This window comes from Schistocerca piceifrons, chromosome 4, assembly GCF_021461385.2.
Source record: "Schistocerca piceifrons isolate TAMUIC-IGC-003096 chromosome 4, iqSchPice1.1, whole genome shotgun sequence".
NCBI classification, from domain to species: Eukaryota; Metazoa; Arthropoda; class Insecta; order Orthoptera; family Acrididae; genus Schistocerca; species Schistocerca piceifrons.
Window position 1 is genome coordinate 243,796,496 of NC_060141.1, and position 27,677 is coordinate 243,824,172.

The window sequence follows — 27,677 nt, forward strand, 5'->3', positions numbered from 1 at the left end:
AGCGCCGGAGAAGACAGCAAAAACAGGTTTGTACACGCCGTGACTTTCACATTGGACAGAAGATACTAGTACGTACACACTATTTATCCAACAGAGGAAAGAATAGATGCAGTAAATTTGAGCTTCTATATGCAGGACCGTACAGAATTCGCAGCATTCCTCACTCCAATATAGTACACGTCGAAACTCTGAGAACCGGAAAAAGTAAAGGCAATCACCATGTCTCCAATATTAAACCCTTTATTGAATGAACATACTTTATGATTTATCACACTGTGATGCTATTTTCTGATTTTTATATGACCAATGATGTAATTATATTTATGTGACTACTTACTGAAGATTATCGTATTTTTTCTTGGCAAGTGCCCGGCAAGGTAAGGTTAGCAGGTCGCTTTTCTTGTCGCTACACATCAGACCGTGGACATTTTTCCAGATAAACTTACATATTTTTTGACCACTTATGCAATTATATTTATGTCACTACTTACTGATGATTATAATATTCTTCCTTGACATGTGCCCGGCAAGGTAAGGTTAGCAGGTCGCTTTTCTTGTCGTTACACATCAGACCGTGCACATTTTTTCAGATAAACTTACATATTTTATGACCAATTATGCAATTCTATCTAGTGACATATTAATTTTATCAATTTCTTTCTCCATTAAAGTCTTCAACTCTCGCCTCTATCAGCTACACAACATACGAGCTGAACACAAAGAAAGTCATTTCTTGTTGTTATATATCAGACCGTGCACATTTTCCATTTTTTCGTGTATGTATCATTGTTTTCCTGTTTTGTTTGTATGCACTACGAAATCTTTAAGATACAGCAAACACCAGTTGACTTTAACATTTTTCCTTATGATATATCAATATCTTGACTATTCCACACTCTTGGCTACTGCGTTATGAGACTGTGTGTACATCTTTGCACCTGAACACTGTCTATGTTTTTGACATAATATGTTTTTTGTCATGTTATGCTGTATTCTTAATCATATCACTAGAAACCAGTTTTTATTTAATAGGTATATGATTTAAATGCAAGATATTAATCCTTATTCATCATTTTCAGAAAGCAATAACGGGTAAAAGAAATAAATTAAACAAACCACTGTGGATTACTATGAAATGGGAATTTGACCTTCGGAATGAACGAAAGAAGGTGCAATACCTCGTCATGAAGAGTAAATGGATCAGAATTAACAAGCATTAACAAGACTATACTAAACACATCGTATGATAGCAGTCTTAACTAATTATTTTTCTTTCAGAATACGAGGCGATTGATGCAGGCTGTCAGACAGAACTAGACATCTTAGTTTTAGTGATGAAATATGCTAGAAATAAGAAACTCTATACTATGAATAGTTGTATGAAGTAAATGGAAATATGAATAATGAATAATGAAGTGCCTATTTTTTGCAGATGATAATAAATGGTGATGAATAGTTATATGAAGAATATGTTAATATGAATAATGAAGTTTTTCTTTGCAGGTGGTGATAGTGATGAATTTTATATGGGCCGCTTAACGCACCACTTTTAAGTTTTTCTTTGCAGATGAGAATAATGATGAAGTTTATATATTTACTATTAGTTAAGAGATGCTATGTAGTTATTTAAGTATTTGTTGCAGTTCGTTTTGACAGTATGTCTTATGTCGCATGGTATAATGACTGCATGTTTTGGAAAGGACAGCTAGAGTACATACATATTGAGTACACGTTTCATTACCTGTTAATTCGAAATTCACTACTTTTCAGATAATATGCGTTTCTTCTTTCAGCTCAATGATCCATTTTGTATTTTTTCCAGGAGAAGCTATTCATGAAAGTAATGTGCTATAAGCAATTAGTCATTAAACCTGTTCTAGTACTTGCATTTTTTCACCCATTTGTGTGTGTCATTCATGAATGTGATCACATATACTCTACTTGTTTCATAACCTTGCTACAGCTGACTCATGACGAATGACGTTACTAATCCTTATTTGCAGCAATAAGTCAAAAGCAAATATTTTTATGCTCCAGCAATTAATTATCGATCCCAACGCAATGCATTGCTAGCACAAAAAAAATGTATTACCAGTCCAAAATAATGCTACCAGTTTAAGAGAGTTCTGAGTAATACTGAATGATGATTTATAACCACAGACCTTGAGTAATAGTTACAGTGGTTACATTTTAAATATGTCCTATGTCACTTGAATGATGAGTTCTGAGTAATACTTAATGATGTTTTCTAACCACAGACCTTGAGTAATAGTTACAGTGTGTTACATTTTAAATATGTCCTATGTCACTTGAACAATGAGTTCTGAGTAATACTGAATGATGTTTTGTAACAATGTATAAATGCTATGCCAACAATTTCTGTAAATAATATTTTTGTTATACTCCATAAATGCTATGCCAATAATTAACTCTCATTTTGAATGATGACTTTTGAATAATAGTGAATAATGTTTTATAAAACTATATGAATACTTTGTAATTGGCCAATGAATGCCACTGTTTCTTATACTTTAAATTTGTCTTATGTCACTTACATGCTATTATATATGAATACCAGTAGCTTGATGCTACACTCATTAGCTCCTGTTTTGAATGATGACTCCTGATGGTTTGTAACTAGCCACTGAGTGCCAATGATTACTATAACTAGATGAATTATGTTAATGCTATGCCATTAATTAACTCTTGTTTTGAATGATGACTTCTGAACAACGCATAAAAATTTTTAGTTACTGGCCAATGAGTGCCAATGTTCACTGTAATCAGATGACTTATGAATAATATTCTATAATACTTCATACGTAGTACAGAAATGTTTAGTAACTAGGCTATGAGTGCCACCAATTACTCAAATCGTTTGATAGACTAGTGCAATTCTCAATGATGACTAGCATAAGACTTAATGTCCTTCACCTTCTGACCTAATTACCAGAAATTACTGCAATATCCGTTTGTCCTGTCCATCCTCATGATCATGGGGCACTATACTTGGTTTTTGCACTAATTCTACGTTGGTGAAAGAGTATGGATACTGCAAGAGTGTGGTGTTGACACATCATGCTGTCCACCACCTTGAACATTGGAGATGTTATTATGGTCCCCCTGTCTGGTGTACCTAATGTACTACCAAAATGATAACATTGAATATTAATACGACATTTCAGTGTCTTGGCTACATTGATTCATACTTCAGGGACGAGAACTTCAGATTGTCTCACTTGGTGTTGTGCTTCTGTAGAAAGATATGGACTTTCAGTGCAGCTACGTGCAACCTACTGTGCTACAACCATGATGCAATCCTTCCCTTTCCTATCCTAGTTCTTGTAAAATAGTAAAAATATATACAGTGCGTGTGCACTTTATGTCATTTGTTAATATGTTTTGTACTCATTGCGTATACTAGTTCTTGTAAAATGGTAAAAATAGATACAGTGCGTGTGCACTTTATGTCATTTGTTAATATGTATTGTAGTCATTGCGTATACTAGTTCTTGTAAAATGGTAGAAATATATACAGTGCGTGTGCACTTTATGTCATTTGTTAATATTTGTGTACTCATTGCGTATACATTTTGTCATTTCTTGATATGTTCTGTACTCAGTGCATGTGCACTCTATTTTATTTCATGTTCTGCACTTATATATATATGTACATACTCTGTGACTGTAAACTTAATTAATTAAGAAAAATTTGTTGCTCATTGCAAGTCCAATTGACTCACCATCGCTGGCAAATTTTTGCCCCCCCCCCCCCCCCAAGTGGAGGGTTATGTAAGAGGTCCGAGTAGATGTAATTTCGATGTATTGCTAATGCGCTGCCTGCGATATGCAAGGTATAAGAGAATCGCTAACCAGAGAGCAGTGTTGACTGAGTAGGAACTGTGTAGCTGTAGCAGTAAGTTGTTGCTAGTCTGGAGTCTGCTCTGGTCTGGTGTAGTGTGTCGTGTTGGCTGGGCCGGTCGCGGTGCAGCGATGCCGGAGCCTGAGTAGTATTGTACAAGGTAAAAAGCAGCTTCGTGCATATCTAGTAATGTTATCTGAACTCCCGTGTAAATGTTTTAAAAATGTCCTAATAATAATCTTTGTCATATAAAGTAATTTTTGATAAGCATTCATTTCAATTTAAAGAATTTACTAATTTCTCCAATCCATGATCATTCCGATTGTTGGAAAAAAAATCCGTTGCTTCCTTTCATAAATGACCAATCTATCGGCCAGCATTGCACAGAGCTGTGCCGTAAAAATTTATTGTAAGAGCAGGTATATTCGGCGACTTTATTGAGGTAAGAATATTTCCTTTTTTTATTCAGAATGATCTTACAGGGCCATGACGCAGCACTGCTGTGGTCCAAAATTTACCAGGTTATTGAATTTAGTTTTTATTACGAGGTTTAGGAATTTTTCTGTTTCGAGCTTACATTAAATGAGAAAAGGATTTTGTGGGTACATTAAATGGCAAACAACTTTTGTGTGAAAGTTAAATGTGAATGAATTTCTGTAAGGAGGTTATAAATGGGAACCAATTTTGTTCTGAGGTTATACTAAAATCAGAATATATTCATATTATTATTTATACAGTTTTGTGGGGAGGTTACAGGCCCTCCGTGGCAGAGAGTATGGTAGACATCTCCTCTTTGCCATACCGTACGGTCTATGATCGTGCACCCAGCCATTGTGGGTGTGGGGCTATCCGGCAAACACTACCTCGTTTCATAGGTGCCCTGACGTCATCGATGCAACGGTTGTCCGTTGACCGGAATGCCATTTTCTGAGCATGATTATATTGTGAATTAGACACAGGACGGGAAAATAGCGATTTGTTGCTTTAATTTTTGACACTAGCGTATTTACGAGCTGCAGGGTACCGCCTGCATAATATGTATTACGTGATTAAAATTAGCTGGCATTAATGTTGACTAGCAACAAGGAATATACTGATAATTCATCGTAAACGAATTGTACGGATTAATTTTCCATCATTAACTCAAATATTGTTAATGTATATCTTGATTCGTTGCACATCTCTGACGCTTATATTTCTTGATAGGTTCTATGCGTGAAAGAATGAGTGAAAGAACCAATCAGCGTACTTCCCTCTACTGCGTTTCCAGATTTAAAGAGGGATAGTACTCTCCCGTGGGTCTGGCAGTTGCTGCATTTTTCAACAGCCAACTAACGTGATTAGACTGCCCAGAACTGAAGTACTCCAGACCCGGATCAGCAGACGGTGGGTCATCTCCTGGTTATACACTACTGGCCATTAAATTTGCTACACCACGAAGATGATGTGCTACAGACTCGAAATTCAACCTACAGGAAGAAGATGCTGTGATATGCAAATGATAGCTTTTCAGAGCATTCACACAAGGCTGGCGCCGGTGGCGACACCTACAACGTGCTGACGTGAGGAAAGTTTCCAACCGATTTCTCATACACAAACAGCAGTTGTCTGGCGTTCCCTGCTGAAACGTTGTTGTGATGCCTCGTGCAAGGAGGAGAAATGCGTACCATCACGTTTCCGACTTTGATAAAGGTCGGATTTTAGCCTATCGCGATTGCGGTTTATCGTATGGCGATATTGCTGCTCGCGTTGGTCGAGATCCAATGACTGTTAGCTGAATATGGAATTGCTGGGTTCAGGAGGGTAATACGGAACGCCGTGCTGGATCCCAACGGCTTCGTATCACTAGCACTCGAGATGACAGGCATCTTATCCGCATGAATGTAACGGATCGTGCAGTCATGTCTCGATCCCTGAGTCAATAGATGGGGACCGTTGCAAGACAACAACCATCTGCGCGAACAGTTCGACGACATTTGCAGCAATATGGACTATCAGCTCGGAGACCATGGCTGCGGCTACCCTTGACGCTGCATCACAGACAGGAGTGCCTGCGATGGTGAACTCAACGACGAACCTGGGTGCACGAATGGCAACACGTCATTTTTTCGCATGAATCCATGTTTTGTTTACAGAATGATGATGGTCGCATCCGTGTTTGGCGACATCGTGGTGAACGCACATTGGAAGCGTGTATCCGTCATCGCCATACTGACGTATCACCCGGCGTGATGGTATGGGTGCTACTGGCTACACGTCTCGTTCATCTCTTGTTCGCATTGGCGGCACTTTGAACAGTGGACGTTACATTTCAGATGTGTTACGACCCGTGGGTCTACCCTTCATTCCATCCCTGCGAAACCCTACATTTCAGCAGGATAAGGCACGACCGCATGTACCACGTCCTGTACGGACCTTTCTGGATACAGAAACAGTTCCACTGGTGTCCTGGCCAGCACATTCTCCAGATCTCTGACCAATTGAAAACGACTGGTCAATGGTGGCTGAGCAACTGGTTCGTCACAATACGACAGTCACTACTACTGATTAATTGTAATATCGTGTTGAAGCTGCATGAGCAGCTGTACCTGTACACGCTACCCAAGCTCTCTCTGACTCAATGCCCAGGCGTATCAAGGCCGTTATTACGGCCAGAGGTGGTTGTTCTGGGTACTGATTTCTCAGTATCTATGCACCCAAACTGTGTGAAAATGTAATCACATGTCAGTTATTTTGTTTGTTTTGGTCATCAGTCTACTGACTGGTTTGATGCGGCCCGCCACGAATTCCTTTCCTGTGCTAACCTCTTCATCTCAGAGTAGCACTTGCAACCTACGTCCTCAGTTATTTGCTTGACGTATTCCAATCTCTTTCTTCCTCTACAGTTTTTGCCCTCTACAGCTCCCTCTAGTACCATGGAAGTCATTCCCTCATGTCTTAGCCGATGTCCTATCATCCTGTCCCTTCTCCTTATCAGTGTTTTCCACATATTCCTTTCCTCTCCGATTCTGCGTAGAACCTCCTCATTCCTTACCTTATCAGTCTACCTAATTTTCAACATTCGTCTATAGCACCACATCTCAAACGCTTCGATTCTCTTCTGTTCCGGTTTTCCCACAGTCCATGTTTCACTACCATACAATGCTGTACTCCAGACGTACATCCTCAGAAATTTCTTCCTCAAATTAAGGCCGGTATTTGATATTAGTAGATTTCTCTTGGCCAGAAATGCCTTTTTTGCCATAGCGAGTCTGCTTTTGATGTCCTCCTTGCTCCGTCCGTCATTGGTTATTTTACTGCCTAGGTAGTGGAATTCCTTAACTTCATTGACTTCGTGACCATCAATCCTGATGTTAAGTTTCTCGCTGTTCTCATTTCTACTACTTCTCATTACCTTCGTCTTCCTCCGATTTACTCTCAAACCATACTGTGTACTCATTAGACTGTTCATTCCGTTCAGCAGATCCTTTAATTCTTCTTCACTTTCAATAGCAATGTCATCAGCGAAACGTATTATTGATATCCTTTCACCTTGTATTTTAATTCCACTCCTGAACCTTTCTTTTATTTCCATCATTGCTTCCTCGATGTACAGATTGAAGAGTAGGGGTGAAAGGCTACAGCCTTGTCTTACACCCTTCTTAATACGAGCACTTCGTTCTTGATCGTCCACTCTTATTATTCCCTCTTGGTTGTTGTACATATTGTATATGACCCGTCTCTCCCTATAGCTTACCCCTACTTTTTTCAGAATCTCGAACAGCTTGCACCATTTTATATTGTCGAACGCTTTTTCCAGGTCGACAAATCCTATGAAAGTGTCTTGATTTTTCTTTAGCCTTGCTTCCATTATTAGCCGTAACGTCAGAATTGCCTCTCTCGTCCCTTTACTTTTCCTAAAGCCAAACTGATCGTCACCTAGCGCATTATCAATTTTCTTTTCCATTCTTCTGTATATTATTCTTGTAAGCAGCTTCGATGCATGAGCTGTTAAGCTGATTGTGCGATAATTCTCGCACTTGTCAGCTCTTGCCGTCTTCGGAATTGTGTGGATGATGCTTTTCCGAAAGTCAGATGGTATATCGCCAGACTCATATATTCTACACACCAACGTGAATAGTCGTTTTGTTGCCACTTCCCCCAATGATTTTAGAAGTTCTGATGGAATGTTATCGATCCCTTCTGCCTTATGTGACCGTAAGTCCTCCAAAGCTCTTTTAAATTCCGATTCTAATACTGGATCCCCTATCTCTTCTAAATCGACTCCTGTTTCTTCTTCTATCACATCAGACAAATCCTCACCCTCATAGAGGCTTTCAATGTATTCTTTCCACCTATCTGCTCTCCCCTCTGCATTTAACTGTAGAATTCCCGTTGCACTCGCCGTCGCTTTTAATGTCACCAAAGTTTGTTTTGACTTTCCTGTATGCTGAGTCTGTCCTTCCGACAACCATATCTTTTTCGATGTCTTCATATTTTTCCTGCAGCCATTTCGTCTTAGCTTCCCTGCACTTCCTATTTATTTCATTCCTCAGCGACTTGTATTTCTGTATTCCTGATTTTCCCGGAACATGTATGTACTTCCTCCTTTAATCAATCAACTGAAGTATTTCTTCTGTTACCCATGGTTTCTTCGCAGCTACCTTCTTTGTACCTATGTTTTCCTTCCCAACTTCTGTGATGGCCCTTTTTAGAGATGTCCATTTCTCTTCAACTGTACTGCCTACTGCGCTATTCCTTATTACTGTATCTATAGCGTTAGAGAACTTCAAACGTATCTCGTCATTCCTTAGTACTTCCGTATCCCACTTCTTTGCGTATTGATTCTTCCTGACTAATGTCTTGAACTTCAGCCTACTCTTCATCACTACTATATTGTGATCTGAGTCTATATCTGCTCCTGGGTACGCCTTACAATCCAGTATCTGATTTTGGAATCTCTGTCCGACCATGATGTAATCTAATTGAAATCTTCCCGTATCTCCCGGCCTTTTCCAAGTATATCTCCTCCTCTTGTGATTCTTGAACAGGGTGTTCGCTATTACTAGCTGAAACTTGTTATAGAACTCAATTAGTCTTTCTCCTCTTTCATTCCTTGTCCCAAGCCCATATTCTCCTGTAACCTTTTCTTCTACTCCTTCCCCTACAACTGCATTCCAGTCGCCCATGACTATTAGATTTTCGTCCCCCTTTACATACTGCATTACCCTTTCAATATCCTCATACACTTTCTCTATCTGTCCGTCTTCAGCTTGCGACATCGGCATGTATACCTGAACTATCGTTGTCGGTGTTGGTCTGCTGTCGATTCTGATTAGAACAACCCGGTCACTGATCTGTGCACAGTAACACACCCTCTGCCCTACCTTCCTACTCATAACGAATCCTACACCTGTTATACCATTTTCTGCTGCTGTTGATATTACCCGATACTCATCTGACCAGAAATCCTTGTCTTCCTTCCACTTCACTTCACTGACCCCTACTATATCTAGATTGAGCCTTTGTATTTCCCTTTTCAGATTTTCTTGTTTCCCTACCACGTTCAAGCTTCTGACATTCCACGCCCCGACTCGTAGAACGTTATCCTTTCGTTGATTATTCAATCTTTTTCTCATGGTAACCTCCCCCTTGGCAGTCCCCTCCCGGAGATCCGAATGGGGGACTATTCCGGAATCTTTTGCCAATGGAGAGATCATCATGACACTTCTTCAAATACAGGCCACATGTCCTGTGGATACACGTTAAGTGTCTTTAATGCAGTGGTTTCCATTGCCTTCTGCATCCTCATGTCGTTGATCATTGCTGATTCTTCCGCCTTTAGGGGCAATTTCTCACCCCTAGGACAAGAGAGTGTCCGGAACCTCTATCCGCTCCTCCGCCCTCTTTGACAAGGCCGTTGGCAGAATGAGGCTGACTTCTTATGCCGGAAGTCTTCCGCCGCCAATGCTAATTATTTATCAAAATTTAGGCAGTGGCGGGGATCGAACCCGAGACCGAAAACGTTTTGATTACGAATCAAAGACGATATCCCCAGACCACGGATATATATATAGTTACAATATAATATATTTGTCCAATACATACCCGTTTATCATCTGCATTTCTTCTTGGTGTAGCAATTTTAATGTCCAGTAGAGTAGTTGGCAGCTTTAGCCATTCCTATAACGGCGATTAGCGCCAGTTAGTGTTGTCACGCTACTACGGCCGTCACGAAAGTAGACACCTCAAGGTCACGCACGCTCCCTGCAGTCCGTCGGCGCTAAACGTTATGATTCGCCCTCTGATAGCCTTGTTGCCGCATATACACCGTTAAACTGAGACATAGATCAGGCCAGCTCAGTGTTCTGTGTTTACGTGTGATTTCAGTCTACCGTGGAACAGCGCACTGACGCGTGTCTAGTCGTGAGCAAAATGCACGAGCAAGGGCCCACGTGTATCGCTACTCGGATCAGTGTGCGTGAAGGGCGGGAAGACCTTCGGAAACAATCTAAAATTCTCTTATAGAATGTACTGAAGATTTTTTACAGGTCTGGCCAACAGTGAAGAAGGCAGGAATCATATGAAGTTTGCTCATGTTCATAAAATGACAACAAAACTTTGTGATATTACCAAATCGACTGTATTTCGTGTCGTGTAGCGACGCCGGTAGAATCTGTAGACGTGACAAGAAAAAAATATAAATGGAAACAGCTATTACGGAATTTGATGATTCTGACGAAAAGTTAGTATGTAAAACTATACTCCGATACTACGACAGGGGAGAGTATGCGACAGCTAGAAAAATATAAGGTTGAGAAATCACCATTCTTTGTCTTTCCCAATCACTTAGTTTTTGATTCAGAAAATATAATGATGGACAAAATATTTTAATGAAACAAGGAGACATTGCAGCAGGGGGAACGAAGTTTTGTGTAAAATGCACGTACTGCGTGCTTGAGATAACGGTCTGTCAGTATACTTCGATAAAACTTGAGTTTCACAAAACCAGATGCAAAAATATATTTTACTGGACTTCAACGGAGAGACTGGTGTGAAAGTACTTACAGTTACTTTTATATACCGTATATCGGCGACATTGGTGATAGGTGCAGTGACGAAGGGTCATTAAGAGCTGTAAATAAATTTTCGGGAAGTAGATTATATTCTCTGTCGTATTAAGGCGAGCCGTCGGAATTAAAATCCTGGCGGCGGCACGCAACTTATCGGGGGCTGTCGCACACGGAGTCTCTCGTAAAAGAAATGCTTTCATACGTGACACGGTACCATAATGATGTCTCAGATGTTACTAAAATTAATTTCATAGTTTTCTTAACAACTTTCTCGCTGGAAATTTCTACAAGGTGCAACAGAATGCGGATTCGTGATAGAGGTTCAAAATGGTTCAAATGGCTCTGAGCACTATGGAACTTAACATTTGAGGTGATCAGTCCCCTAGAACTTACAACTACTTTACCTAACTAACCTAAGGACATCAAACACATCCATGCCCGAGGCAGGATTTGAACATGCGACCGGAGCGATCGTGCGGTTCCAGACTGAAGCGCATAGAACCGCTCGGCCACACCGACCGGCGGCACTTAAAAGCTAATACTATATTGTTGTAATGACGCTCAGCAGAAGAGACGCCCTGCTCAACAGTTTAAGTTTGTGCGACGAGTACAAACCAGAGTGTTCATGTCGGCGGCCGGTGGCTGGGGTCCAGGCCGACCGCGGCGCTCCCTGCCGGCCGCCACCCTGTCGCGGAGTCTGTTGTGGGCTTCCACGACGGCCGTGGCGTCTGCTCCTGTGGTGCCGCTGTGTACCACTTTGTGGCAGGCGCTTCCATAACCCTGAAAATCGCCAGATGCACATCGTTTCATATTAAACTGGTATAATTTCACAATCGACTGTCGAAGTAAAGTCGATCGGTACATCTAGCAACAAATTGTGAATCTAATTTTTTTCTTGTATGTAAGACATATTTATCACAAGATCATAGCATTACTGATTATTTGCTGATTCCATAGAAGTAGTACAATCCTATCGAAACTGTATTTCACGACTCCTGCAAGAGATCCATATTTTGAGCTTTTAAGCCACTTCAGTTTGTAAGGTGTCCACATTTTCGGGCCTTAAAGGGTCATAACGACAATACCGAATAAAATCCCCAGCAAATAACGATATTATAGACAACAGGAAATAATTAGATCCATCTCATGTACGGAATAACAAACTATTTACCCTTTTAATGGCAGGGGCATGAATAATACACTACTGGCCATTAAAATTGCTACACCAAGAAGAAATGCAGATGATAAACGCGTAGTCATTGGACAAATATATTATACTAGAACTGACATGTGATTATATTTTCACGAAATTTGGGAGCATAGATCCTGAGAAATCAGTACCCAGAACAACCACCTCTGGCCGTAATAACGGCCCTGATACGCCTGAATGTTGAGGCAAACAGAGCTTGGATGGCGTGCACAGGTACAGCTGCCCATGCATCTTCAACACGATACCACAGTTCATCAAGAGTTGTGACTGGCGTATTGTGACGAGCCACCATTGACCATACGTTTTAAGTTGGTGAGAGATCTGGAGAATGTGCTGGCCAGGGCACCAGTTGAACATTATCTGTGTCCAGAAAGGTCCGTACAGGACCTGCAACATGCGGTCGTGCCTTATCCTGCTGAAATGTAGGGTTTCGCAGGGACTGAATGAAGGGTAGAGCCACGGGTCGTAACACATCTGAAATGTAACGTCCACTCTTCATAGTGCCGTCAATGTGAATAAGAGGTGACCGAGACGTGTAACCAATGGCACCCCATATCATCACGCTGGGCGATACGCCAGTATGGCGATGACGAATACACGCTTCCAATGTGCGTTCACCACGATGTCGCCAAACACGAATGCGACCATCATGATACTGTAAACAGAACCTGGATTCATCCGAAAAAATGACGTTTTGCGATTCTTGCACCCAAGTTCGTCGTTGAGTACACCATCGCAGGCGCTCCTGTCTGTGATGCAGCGTCAAAGGTAACCGCAGCCATTATTTCCGAGCTGATAGTCCACGCCGCTGCAGACGTCGTCGAACTGTACGTGAAGATGATTGTTGTCTTGTAAACGTCGTCATCTGTTGACTCAGGGATCGAGACGTGGCTGCACGATCCGTTAGAGCCATGCAGATATGATGCCTGTCATCTCGACTGCTAGTGATACGAGGCCGTTGGGACGCAGCACGGCGTTCCATATTACCCTCCTGAACCCACCCATTCCATATTCTGCTAACAGTCATTGGATCTCGACCAACGCGAGCAGGAATATCGCCATACGATAAACCGCAATCGCGATAGGCTAAAATCCGACCTTTATCAAAGTCGGAAACGTGATGGTACGCATTTCTCCTCCTTACACGAGGCATCACAACAACGTTTCACCAGGCAACGCCGGTCAACTGCTGTTTGTGTGTGAGAAATCGGTTGGAAACTTACCTTATGTCAGCACGTTGTAGGTGTCGCCACCGGCGCCAACCTTCTGTGAATGCTCTGAAAAGCTAATCATTTGCATTTCACAGCATCTTCTTCCTGTCGGTTAAATTTCGCATCTGTAGCACGTTATTTTCGTGGTGTAGCAATTTTAATGGCTAGTAGTGTATAACAAAGTGAACGCAGCTTGGACAGGGCAGGTGGCTAATGACATTGGAAAGACTCAATTAGCTTTAACAAAATGAAGCCCAGGTGCACTGCAGAAAGAAATAAGCGAAAATCAGTATAATACCTATCAGAATAAACACTGCCGATACGCAAGAAGTGGTCAGAGTACATTAACGAGTGGAGACCCGGGCAAGAAAAATAAGAATTTACCTTCAACGTGGGAGAAGTAGCCAGATGTGTGACCCAGTAGAATCAAGGTGGGTATGATAACGTCATATTAAAGCACTTTGAGAACTCAACCAAGCAACAGAGACAGAGAGAGCGGGCGCTCACGTCTAACGGCGGGCCACACACACCTGTGTGTGTGGTAAAAGCGCGATTCTGACTCTGGTTTACGTTTGCAAAGTGAGGGCGATACGCTTCACGTACCGTGGCGACAGACATAAGGCGATAGTTGAATATTTCTGCGGGAATCTTCTCTGGCTGAATTTTGGCCACGTCGCTTCAACCCAGAGCGAGTGTGCAATTGCCATTAATTTCGATTAGGGAAATTTGAACATTCCACGGAACGCATAGTGTTTGAGACTGATTACTTTCAGTCAAGGCCAGAGTAGGGAATTAGCGATTTCACATCCAGCACGGAGACAACGCCACCGCAGTTGCCGTTTGGTGATGTACGAAGTGCTTTTGGCGAAATGAAATGTTGAGTCCAATTTTGCGAGAGCTGCATACTCCAACATGCGTACGCTTTGAATAGAGAAATTCAAGAGCTAATTACTAACCTACCCGGCAATAAGTACATGAAACCAGATTACATAAAGTCATCTTACCCCAACCTAGTTCATTGTACATCTACAACGTAGGTGTAATTTTCACTGCTAAAGATTTACTTGTTTCAATTGATAACATTTTCACATATAGAGATATAGTTTGATAAATTACATATTCAATGTTTTAATATTAATTGATTTATTGAGAGAAGAAGTAATTAAACTTGCTTATTGATTATAACTTGATTCTTGAGAGCTTTGGTAAATTAAATATAATATGGAAAAGGGAGAGATTGTGTAATCATTTTAGGTTAAATCCCAAACTTGTAATTAATGTCAATTTATGTATTCTTGGAATGTAACAGTAGCATTTTTGAGTCTTTGAGATAGGGCCAGAATTAATAGCTATGTGGAATGTCTGTTTACCACCCTGGGCTTGAGAAGACAGTCAGAACGTTATACTTTGTGCCGCATTCAAAATTAACAAATCTAATGACACATTACAAGTTCATCATCTCATATTTTATTACCATTAAGAAATGCAATGCATTCTGTTCTGAAATCAGATTGGTTTTATGCAGGATTACAGTACACCATACTGTTCCTCACTCTTTCGGCTACAAAACCCTATTTTTTAACAGGATGGGCGTTGAGTGTGGTGGCCTTACATCACTTTAATGGGAGCGCGTGTGTGCCCACATGGTACCATCGTTCTGGTCGACGTCGGAGCCAACGTTTCGCTGCGTCAGTAGCCTCCTCGCCACCCAAGTACTGCTTCCCACGGAGCACGTCCTTGATTGGGCCAAACAGATGGAAGTCGGAAAGGTGTGAGATCTGGGCTGTAGGTTGGATGAAGAAGAACAGTCCAATGAAGTTTTGTGAGCTCCTCTCGGGTGCTCACACTTGTGTGAGGCCATGCGTTGTCACGGAGAAGGAGAAATTCGTTTCCATTTTTGTGCCGATGAACACACTGAAGACATATCTTCAGTTTCCTGACAGTAACACAATACACTTCCGAGGTGTTAGTTGCAGACTGAGGGACGACTTCCATCAGAATACCCCCTCCAGAATCCCAAAAGACCGTCGGAGGGTGCGTCTCTGAACTTTTTCTTCGGAGGAGAAGTAGTGTGGCGCAACTCCATGGATGGCTGTATGTTTCCGTCGCCTACGACGATGTTCAACAAAAAACTGTTACGATCAGCTTCGTAACGTGCGAGCAGTTCCGCACACATGTTCGTTCGGTCCTCTTTATAGTCTTCTGTTAGGCAACGGGGAAACCAGCGCGCATAAATTTTGAGTACCCCTACTGGTGGACGAATGTGGCAGAACTATCAACAGATTTGTCCACAGATATGTTGAGCAGCAACGTATTTGATTGTGATCTGTCAATCACCTCGAATGAGAGTGTCCTCACGTTCCAGCATTGTGGTTGGCCAGCACACGGGAGATAGAACAGATTTGCGCGACCTCGCGATGATTACACATGTCTCGTCCTACGACTCACCATGCTTTTATTCACTGACAGGTCTCGGGAGACATTCTGCATGCGCCTATAGATATTTGTGTTGCTCTGTTTTCCGCCAAAAGAAACTCAATGACAGCTCTCTGCTTGGAATGCATCTCCATTACAGACGCCATTTTGAAGGCTTTGAATAGCATCGTTAACTATGAGAACTTCAGGAAACAATAGCGGCTGAAGCGGTAATATTCTACGATGTTCCACGACAAATTCCACATTTTTTCAAACGAAACTAGCCAAGAAAAAATGTGTTGTATTAATTTTTGAACGTCCCTCGTACAACAACTAAGCATCATCGTAGAATTATAGGTTACCCCTGCGGACTTACTCATTTGGCTAATGTAGTTACAAAGGCAACTATTGTCCAGTGTTAAAATACAATTAAAAGACGCTTATAAAAAGCTACATTTATTCAGCAGATGGTGGAGTACAGAAGAATACATTTTACATATAAAATTGTAATCTTAACACATTAGCTAAATTAATATTACTAAACTATAAATCAATGATATGTACATCTACGTGACTGGTCAGCAATTCAGTCTTAACCGTTCGGCAGTGGGTTCTTAGAACTTCATTCAGACTATTTTCTCGACCGTTCCACTCTCGAATAGCATGTGGGAGAATGAACAACTAAATCTGTCCGTGCGACCTCTGACTTCTCTCACTTTATCACGATGGCTGTTTCTCCCTTGTGTACGGCGGAGTTAGCTCAATATTTTCGCATTCGGAGGAGAATGTTGAAACTTGAAATTTCCAGAAAAAGTCTCCCACAACGAAAACCGCCTTGTTTTATTAATACCGATTCCAAATCGTTTATTGTATCCGTGACGCTCTCTCCTCTATTTCGCGATAATACAAAAGGAGCTTCCCTTTTTTGAACTTGCTTTTGCCTTCCACGCAAGATTTTCTATGTGATGGATCCAGTTTAAGTTGTTCGTAATTACAATCCCTAGGTATTTAGATGAATGGACCAACTTTAAATCTGTGTGAATTTTCGTGTGATCGAAATTTAACGGAATCGTTTAAATATTAATTTTATGGTTCAGAGTCAATTGTCACGTTTCTCACCATGAAGATATCTCGTGTAAATCATTTTCTAATTCGTATAGATCTTTTGACGAATTCACTAGACTGCAAACGACAGATGCATCTGCAGAAAATGTAAGAGGGCTGCACAGATAGTCTCCTAGATCGTAAATTTTAAATTCTGCATAGTTTAGGAAATAATACAGATTCGCAAAATCTAAAGCCAGTTTTGGAATCAGCACAGAAATTCCTTTAAGATGAGACACTTTCTGTATTAATTTTGAGTCGTTTTAAATCTCGTACAACATTTGTTTATCTAATTTTGCTAAAACGGCAGACAGTGTTATGGAAAGCAATCATTGATTCAAGTACGGTTACTACCACGTTATTCTACATCCAAACATATTTCATATGCAATAGAAGACCTCTTTTAACATTAATAAAGATAAGTGAGTGCATCAGCTTAATTCTACGCTGAAGCTCCAAAGAAACTGGTGTAGGTATGCCTATTCAAATGCAGAGATATGTAAAAACGCAGAATTCGGCGCAGACGTTGGCAACTCCTACATAAGACAACAAGTGTCTTGCGTAGTTGTTAGGTAGGTTACTGCTGCTACAATGGCGGGTTATCAACATTTAAGTGAGTTTGACGTGTTGGTATAGCCGACGCACGAGCGATGGGACACAGCACCTCAGAGGTAGCGATGAAGTGCGGATTTTCCCGTACGACCACTTCGCGAGTGTACCGTGAATATCAGGAATCCAGTAAAACATCAAATCCTCGACATCGCTGAGGCCAGAAAAAGAGCCCGCAAAAACGGGATCAACGACGACTGAAGAGAATCGTTCAGCGTGACAGAAGTGCAACCCTTCCGCAAATTGCTGCAGATTTCAATGCTGGGTCATCAACAAGTGTCAGCGGGAGAACCATTTCAACGAAACATCATCGGTATGGGCTTTCGGAGTTGAAGGCCCTCTCGTGTACCCTTGATGACTGCAAAACATGAAGCTTTATGCGGCACTTGGGCCCGTCAACACCGACAGTGGACTGTTGATGACTGGAAACATGTTGCCTGGTTGGTCGAGTCTCGCTTCAAATTATATCGAGCGGATGGACGTGTACGGGTATGGAGACAGCCTCATGACTCCATGGACGCTGCATATCAGCAGGGGCTGTTCAAGTTGGTGGAGGCTCTGTAATGGTGTGGGGCGTGTGCAGCTCGAGTGTTATGGGACCCTGGACACGTCTAGATACGATTCTGATAGGTGACACGTACGTAGGCATCGTGTCTGATCACCTGCATCCATTCATGTTCATCCATCCCGATGGACTTTGGCAATTGCTGCACGACAATGCGACATCACACACGTCTGAATTGCTACAGAGTGGCTCCAGGAACACTCTGCTGAGTTTAAACAGTTCCGCTGGCCACCAAACTCATGAGAGCATATCTAGGATGCCTAGCATCAGGCTGTCCAGAAGAAATCTCCACCCCGCTGTACTCTTACGGTTTTATGGACAGCCCTGCAGGATTCATGGTTCAAATGGCTCTGAGAACTATGGGACTTAACATCTGTGGTCATCAGTCCCCTAGAACTTAGAACTACTTAAACCTAACTAACCTAAGGACATCACACACATCCATGCCCGAGGCAGGATTCGAACCTGCGGACGTAGCAGTCGCGCGGTTCCGGACTGAGCGCCTAGAACCGCTAGACCACCGCGGCCGGCAGGATTCATGGTGTCAGTTCCCTCTAGCACTACTTCATATGTTAGTTGAGTCCATGACATGTCGTGCTGAATCACTTCCGCGAGCTCGCGGGGGCCCTAAACGACAGGGCCCTTCATTGTATTATTAACTACATGTTGTACTTCGTCACTGTGACCTCTCATTCCTTAAATAGATGGGAAGAGATATGTCTTTGAATATATTTTAGAGAGGCACCAAACGGCAGTTCAAGGTGAAGTGATGTTGCAGTGTATGACAGCAGTACTTTTAATTTCTGTAAACGACATCTAAATGTAGGTTGGTAACAGTGCACAGACATACCCGATGTCAGTCGTGACTGTGAAAGTCTTGTGTGAGTTATTTAGGAAATAAGTATTGTGCTATGAAGGCATGTTTTTATTTATCAGTATTTACATGGCACATAGAAAAACCTGATAGCACCAGTCAACAATGGGAACATGGACTTGGAGTCGTCTGCAACATTAAGTTGATCACATGACACTGATGAAATTTGCAAGTCTGATTTTGCAGCATGAATGAATGTGAGTGCAGATAATTTTTATCGAATCCAATCATAGGAAACGTCACAATGTCTCCTATAACAATGGTTGTGGTAGTAATAGTAGTAGTAGTTTCAGCAGCAGTTTTATTCATCGATGGATCACCTTTACAAGGATGTTGGACGTGCCGTGGTATTACAGTTTAAGAACAAAAATAATATGAGTCATAAGAAGAAAAAGAATGACGCATCACAAAGAAATTATCCGAATGGGACGGAAATCGGTAGATGTGATGTATCAGAAAAGTTGGATGATTCAAGAGACAGTGCTTCACAAACTGAGCAAGTCAGTAAAGCGTTGCTTCTTGTGCAAACGGTTACTCGGCTTGGCATTGGTTGACAGAGTCGTTGAATGTCCTCTTGAGGGATATCGGCTAAACTCTATATAGTTAGTGCATTAGATCTTCAAAATCTCGAGACGGTTGGAGAGCCCTCCCCAGAATGCTCTAAACGTTGGGAGGAGATCTGGGGACCTTGCTGGTGAAGGCAGCTTTTGGCAATCAGTAGAAACTCACGACGTGTGTGCGTAGACATTATTTCGCTGAAATATAAGCCCAGGAATCGGCCTAGAATCTCATTGATTGTCTTCAGTGCTGAACTTCGCTTGGAACTGAGTCCCGACGATCAGCGGAGACCTGTCTGGAGACGCCCGGAGCAGCAGTGAGACACCAACCTGACTGTCGCCCGCCATACGGACCGACAACCAGGAGTGATGGTCTGGGGTGCCACCATTGGTTGCCAACCGCCTGTCCTTACGGTACAGAATTACGTCGAAATATTCTACGCCCCGTTTCGTTGGCCTTCATCGAAAGACATAATGTGCTTACATTTCAGCGAGAAAATGCCCGGCAACACACGGCGAAAGTCTTCGTGTTTGCCAAACCCTACCTTGGCCAGAAAGATCGCCCAATCTCTCCCCAATTGAAAACGTTCGGAGCATTACGACCAGGACCCTCAAACAGCTCGGGAGTTTGACGATCTAGCACGCCGCTTGGATAGAATTTGGCACGATATCCCTCAGAGAAACAATATGAGGATATCGGAAGGGTAATACTGTACGTAAAGAGAGATGAAAATGTCATAGTCATGGGGGACTGGAATGCAGTTGTAGGGGAAGGAGTGAAGAAATGGTTACAGGAAAATATGGACTTGGGACAAAGAATGAGAAAGGAGGAAGAATAATTGAGTTTTGTAATAAATTTCAACTAGTAATAGCGAATACTCTGTTCAAGAATCACAAGAGGAGGAGGTATACAAGGAAAAGGCCAGATGATACGGGAAGATTTCAATTAAATTACATCATGGTCAGACACACATTCCGAAACCAGATACTGGATTGTAAGGCTTACCCAGGTATCACAATGTAGTAGTGATGAAGAGTAAGCTGAAGTATAAGAGATGAGTCAAGAAGAATTAATATGCAAAGAAGTGGGATGCGGAAGTACTAAGGAATAACGAGATATGCCTCACGTTCTCTGAGCCTATAGATACAGCAATAAGGTATAGCTCAGTAGGCAGTACAGTTGAAGAGGAATGGACATCTCTAAAAGGGCAATCACGAAAGTTGGAAAGAAAAACATAGGTACAAAGAAGGTAACTGCGAAGAAAACATGGACAACAGAAGAAATATTTCAGTTGATCGATGAGATAAGGAAGTAAAAAAAATGTTTAGGAAAATTCAGGAACACGGAAAGACAAGTTACTGAGGAATGAAATAAACAGGAAGTTCAGGGAAGCTAAGGCGAAATGGTTGCATGAAAAATTAGAAGAAATCGGAAAATAAATGATTGTTGGAAGACCGATTCAGCGTTTAGGAAAGTCAAAATAACCTTTGGTGAGATTAAAAACAAAGGTGGTAACACTAATAATGCAACGGATATTCATGTGTTAAATGCAGAGGAGAGAGTGTTGGCGAAGAGAGAACACTGAAGGCCTCTATGAGGGAGAAGATTTTTGTAATGTGATAGATGAACCAGAAAGGAATCGATTTGGAAGAGATGGGGCATCCAGTATTAGAATCAGAATTTAAGAGAGCTTTGGAGGACTTAAGATCAAATAACCCAAAAGGGTTAGATAACATTCCTTCAGAATTCCTAAAATCATTGGGGGAATTGGCAACAAAACGACTATTCATGTTGGTGTATAGCAGAGCTTCACAACATACGTGCTCGCAGAGCAAGCTGTGAGCAGCAAGGCGCGAGCACGGAGCAGAGCGGAGAGTGGGGAAAGTCACGTGGGGCACACAACAGCTGCCGCCAGTCAATGTAAATCCGCGGCCACCTGCAGGGATATCACTCACGAATTATTACTGCGACAAATGAAACAAATAAAGGAGAATGTACACATGCCACATAATTTTATTAGCTTAGTGTATGCCTCTACATTCGCATTAATTTGTGAACTGTTACACAATAAAAGGCGTCACTGAAGTGTGGGATTCTCGGATATCTTGTACTTTTTGCCCTTTACAATTGCGTCTATGTTCGGAGTAATTGTTCTTGTGCATTTTAGGCGCAGCGTGCAGTTTAAATTTCGATCAGACAATGCGTTTCTCAGGCGCGTCTTGTTACATTTCATTGCAGAGAACAGTTTTTCACAAACATACGTGGAACCGAACATTGATATTATTGTAGCCGCCAGTTTGTGCAAACGAGGAAATCTATCCTGAGGGAAGTGTCTGTAGAATTCCAAAATGTTTTTCTTGCTCTGAAATTTGTCTCTGTATTCTCTGTCACACTGCAGGTCAATAATTTCTTGCTGCAGCTCAGAACGAATCTCTTATATATTCGCTGAAAATGGAGAGAACAGATCAAAGTCACTGTCTAGTGCTGTCAGATCTTGAAAGCGCTGATCAACTAAACTATGTGAATAACGTTCACAGTCTTTGTGAACATCTTGCATGGATGATAATTTAGGAAAATGAGCTAGGTTTCCTGTTTCCAGCTGACTCACCCAAAGTGTTAATTTCATTTTAAAAGCTCGTATTGGATCTATGAAATGAGTAATTAGCAGATCTTTACCTTGTAGTAAAATGTTCAAAGCATTCAGATGGCTATTTAAATCAGCTAAGAATGCGAGATCACATTCAAACGTGCGCGCCCATTTTCCCTCCCTCCCTACTCCGCGACCTTGCACCTGCTCGTGAGCACGTGCCTGAGCAGACGCGAGTACTCGCGCTCAAAACCAGCCAGTTGTTAAGCCCTGGTGTATAGCATGCATGAGTCGGGTGACATACCACCTGACAATCGGAAAAATATCATCCACACAATTCCGAAGACTGTAAGAGCTGACAAGTGCGAGAAATATCGCACTATCAGCTTAACAACTCATGCATCCAAGTTGCTGACAAGTACAATATACAGAAGAATGGAAAAGGAAACTAAGGATGTGTTAGATGACGATCAGTTTGGCTTTAGGAAAAGTAAAGGCACGAGACAGGCAATTCTGAAGTTGCGGTTGATAATGGAAGCAAAACTAAAGAAAAACAAAGAAACGTTCATACGATTTTTCGAAATTCTGAGAAAAATAGGGCTAAGCTACAGGGAGAGTCAAGTAATACACAATATGTACAAGAGTCAACACGGTATATTTAAGAGTGGACGACCAAGAACGACGTGTTCGCATTGAAAAGGGTGGAAGACAGGGATGTAGTCTGTTGCCTCTACTTTTCAATCTGTACATCGAAGAAGCAATGACTAGTTGAGATTTTCTTCCTTGAATAAACATTATTCATCATAAATCTCTGTTGTCTACATCAATTACAGACGTTGAACAGAATCATTTTTATTAAATTATTCATGTATCTAGTATTTTATATTTGTGTTTGTTAATTTGTTGTTCTAGCCAATGCATAGACTATTGGAACGGAGGATCACAGCAACAGATTATTATTTGCAGCGAGTTAGCTGCTGGACACGAAAAGAAACGTGTGCAGCTTAGCCTAATGACTATACCGAGATATTCTTTTTAAATAGAGCCATGCGCACCTAAGTACCTAAGGTACTAGTTAGCACAGGTAGAGACGCAAGTGCTTTGCTCGTAAGGGGTGTTATTCAGAAGAGCAACAACTCAGCAGTAACCATTAAGCACCGTCGCAACTGGGACGTCATCTGGGATACGAATTGAATCCCATTAGAATTACTTTACCATATTCTGTAATCCAGGTCCCAAATCTGCTGCATAATTGCAATTTGTGCGTAGCTCCGAGCGTAAGAGTTTGCATAATTTAATGCCTTTAGAACTACGACTGTAATTGTAAGACTTTACCATTTTCTGTGAAGCAGGTCCCCAAATCTATTGCCTAATAGGCAAGTTTTGTGGGGACTCCAAGCATGCGAGTCTGCAGCAATTGTGTGCTTGAGAATCGGTAGCAAATGTTTGGTGTGGAGAAGTTGGGCGGGGAACTTCAAGAAAAAAGAAGAACGCTGGCTGTAAGGAGTGCTGAGTTCGAGTCTGCAGCGGCCAGCGGCAGCGGAGATCCCGATGGCGGCAACGGCATTGGGGGCCACCGGTGGCGACTTCGTTCATCAGCAACGGCATCGGCAGCATCTGCACATTCGGCAGCAGCAGTGCAGCAGAAGGAGACTGCTTGACCATCTAGTTAAGTACTTGCGCTGCTGGCTTTAATATGTGTGAACCCACAGGATCATTATCAGATGGTTCAATGGCTCTAAGCACTATGGGACCTAACACCTGAGATCATCAGTCCCCTAGAACTTAGAACTACTTAAACCTAACTAACCTAAGGACATCACACACATCCATGCCCGAGGCAGGATTCGAGCCTACGACCGTAGGAGTCGCGCGGTTCCCGACTGAAGCGCCTAGAACCGCTCGGACACAGCGGCCGACGGATCATGATCAGAGTTGGAGCTTACAATCACTAAGCAATCACCCAGTCTGTGTAGTTCAGATAATGCTAATAGGCCAGTTAGCACTAAATCTAAACGTAGTAGTATTGACATTGTTCCAATAGCATGGTCAAAGAAAGTTCTGTCATATTTGAGCTATAATGTGGGGACAATCCATTTAGCATAGGGGCACTGAGTAAGAAAATAGAACAGGGAAAGTCTGATCTCAGTTCAAATATAGAAAGTGTACAAGTGGAGCTGGAAAAATAAAAATCAGATATTGAAGGGGTTTTTGACCAAAATTAGAAGTTGTAAGGGCAGACTTGGGCAAAATTCCTGAGGATCCAATGCGATACAAAAAGATTTCGGTAGAAAGTTGTGAAAGATTCAGGATGAGCCGGGTAGTGGTGTTAACTATTATATGCTGAGGCAAAATACGCTTGAGGCAGTGACAACTAAAGCGGTTAGAAGTTTAGCAGGTAGAGTAGTAGAATGTGAGAAAGAGGTGCTTAACAGTAAGTAGCATTTTGAATCTGTATTAATTAAAGAAGGTGTGCAGCATGAAAGGTAGTTAAAAGACGTGAGGACAGAAATCAATTTTTTATCAGCAAATCAGGCTACTTCTTTGATGGGTGTTACATGGTTTAATTTAGGAACAACCAAGTGTTCCGCAAATGACACAAAATGCCATCCAGTTGATTTTCTTGTTATAGGAATGTCGGAAGAGGCAGAAATTAACTTCTCTAAGACATCTGGAGGACAATGCACAATTACGGTCAAATTTAATTTCATTTACTGCCTATGAAGTGTATGAGATTTATTTCCTGAACGAATTCTGAAGTGAAGCGAAACACACGCGAGTTCAGAATGAGTTCCTAAATAGACTAAGTTTCAGGCACGGAACTGCGTAGATGCGGGACTTTTGTCTCTCAAACCAGTACGGCACGATTCTGGCTTTGTGACACGATAAGCTTGCGGGTAGAGGCCATAGTGTCGGGGAAGGTATCAAACGAACTGTTGCAGGTGGTACGCAATATTCATTGGTTGGTTGTTTTGGGGAAGGAGACCAGACAGCGTGGTCATCGGTCTCATCGGATTAGGGAAGGATGGGGAAGGAAGTCGGCCGTGCCCTTTCAGAGGAACCATCCCGGCATTTGCCTGGAAAGATTTAGGGAAATCACGGAAAACCTAAATCAGGATGGCCGGACGCGGGATTGAACCGTCGTCCTCCCGAATGCGAGTCCAGAGTCTAACCACTGCGCCACCTCGCTCGGTCGCAATATTCATTTAATTTACAGCTATCATAGTGCCTTATACTACTATCACAGGTCGTATGGAAGCCCTAGTGAACGCTCTACATATCATAGTACTGCCTCCACTGGGCTGACACCTCGGCGGAGTGCATATGTCGAGCAGTCGTGAATGACACAGTATCCGGACACAGCCATCCAGCTGGTGTAACAAGAAGCACGACTGATTCCACAAGGCGACACGTTTCTATTGATCCAGTGCCCAATCTCGATGACAGTGTCCTCACTGAAATCGTAACTGATTGTTCATTACGTCAGTATGGGTACATGTAGGAGCTGTCTGCCGTGGAGCATGCTTATGTCTCCAGGTCCTGCATCTACCTCTACATACATACTCCGCAACCTACCGTATAGTGCATGGAAGAAGATACACTGTACCCCTACTAGTCATACCTTTTTCTGTTCCATTCGCAAATAGAGCGAGGGACAAACGGTCTGTATGCCTCCATACGAGTCCTAATCTCTCTAGCCTGACCGTCATTGTCTTTAGGCGAAATGAACGTTGGTGGCAGTAGAATCTCTCTGTAGTCAGCCTCAAGTGCCGGTTCTGTAAATTTTCTCAGTTGCGCTCCTCGAAAAGAACTTCGTCTACCCTCCAGGTATTCCTATTTGAGTTCGCGAAACTTCTCCGTAATACCTGCGTGTTGTTCCAACCTATTGCGAACAGGTCTAGCGACCCGTCTCTAAAATTCTTCGATGTCTTCCTTTAATTTGACTTGGTTTGGATCCAAAACATTCGAGTAATATACAACAATGTCCTATCTGAGCTCTCCTTTACAGATGGACTCCACTTCCCTAAGATTCTTCCAATAAAGCAAAGTTGAACATTCGCCTTCCCTACTACATCCTCATTCTATTTCGTATTGCTTTACATCGTTACACATGGGTATATAATCAACGTGACTGTGTCAAGCAGCACTCTACTATGTAATCCGCCACGATAGTTGAGTGGCTGCCGGCACGGTAGCTCAGCGTGTTCGGTCAGAGGGTTAGCTGCCCTCTGTAATAAAAAAAAACTGAGGTAATGGATGAACGATGAACTTGAACAAGCGTCATGGGACGTCCGCCCCGAACAAATAGAACGAACAATAACGAACAAAATGAGATCAACAACAACAAAAAAGTGGTCAGCGTGACGGACTGCCAAGCCAAGGGGCCCGGGTTCGATTCCCAACTGGGTCGGAGATTTTCCCCGTACAGGGACTGGTTGTTGTGTTCTCCTAGTCATCATCATATCATCCCTATCAACAAGAAAATCGCCGAAGTGGCGTCAACTGAAAAGACTTCCACCAGGCGACCACCCTACCCGACGGGAGGCCCTAGCCACACGACATTTCATTTCACTAACAATGTATTCGCACATTATCGGTTTGTTCTTTCCTACTCAACCGCTTTAACTTAACATTTAGAGCTAGCTCCCTTTCATCACACCAACAGTCCGCTGCCGGTAGCTGAGTGGACTGCCGGCACGGTAGCTCAGCGTGTTCGGTCAGAGGGTTAGCTGCCCTCTGTAAAAAAAAAGCTGAGTTAATGGCTCAACGACGAACTGAAACGGGTGTCTTGCGACGTCCGCCCCGAGCAGATACAACGAACGAAAACAAACAAATTGAGATTAAAAAGAAGAGTGGTCAGCGCGACAGAATGTAAATCCTAAGGGCCCGGGTTCGATTCCTTGCTGGGTCGGAGATTTTATCCGCTCAGGGACTGGGTGTTTTGTTGTCCTAATCATCATCATTTCATCCCCATCGACGCGCAAGTCGCCGAAGTGGCGTTAAATCGAAAGACTTGCACCCGGCGAACAGTCTATCCAACGGGAGGCCCTAGTCACACGACATTTACAATTTTATTTATCACACCAACAGAAATTTTGTCTATGTCATATCGTATCTTCCTACAGTCACTCAACGACGACGCTTTCCCATACACTACAGCATCATCAGCAAACAGCCGCAGAGTGCTGCTTACCATGTCCGACAGAACAGAAAATAACAGCCGTCATATCACATTTCCCTTATCTCTGATGAACGCTCGCCGTAGAAGACAACAAAGTGGCTTCTCTTTCTCAAGAAGTCACCGAGCTACTCGTACACAAGGGAATGTATTCTGTGTGCCTGTATCTTCTTTAACAGTCGGCAATGCGGCACCATGTCAAAGGCTTTACGGAAATCTAGGAATATATAATCCGCCTGTTGCCCTTCAATCGTGGTTCACAGGATCTCATCTGAGAAAACGGAAAGATGAGTTCCACACTGGCAATGCTTTTTAAAACAGTGCTGATTTGTGGACAGAAGCTCATCCCTCTCAGGGAAATTTGTTATATCTGAACTGGCAATACGTTTAAGGATTCTGCAGCATCTGTCGCGTTGTCTGATGAGGCGCGTTTGTCCAACACCCTGTCTCT

General features: G+C 42.3%; 1 protein-coding gene across 1 annotated transcript in view; it reads right to left on the reverse strand.

Moving 5' to 3' along the window:
- Positions 1–27,677, reverse strand: part of LOC124796327 (venom allergen 3-like) — a 106,448-nt gene that overhangs the window by 26,504 nt on the left and 52,267 nt on the right. The window contains exon 3 of the mRNA XM_047260457.1: positions 11,530–11,694. Within this exon, the coding sequence (XP_047116413.1) occupies positions 11,530–11,694 (165 nt within the window). The remainder of the gene's footprint in view (positions 1–11,529; positions 11,695–27,677) is intronic.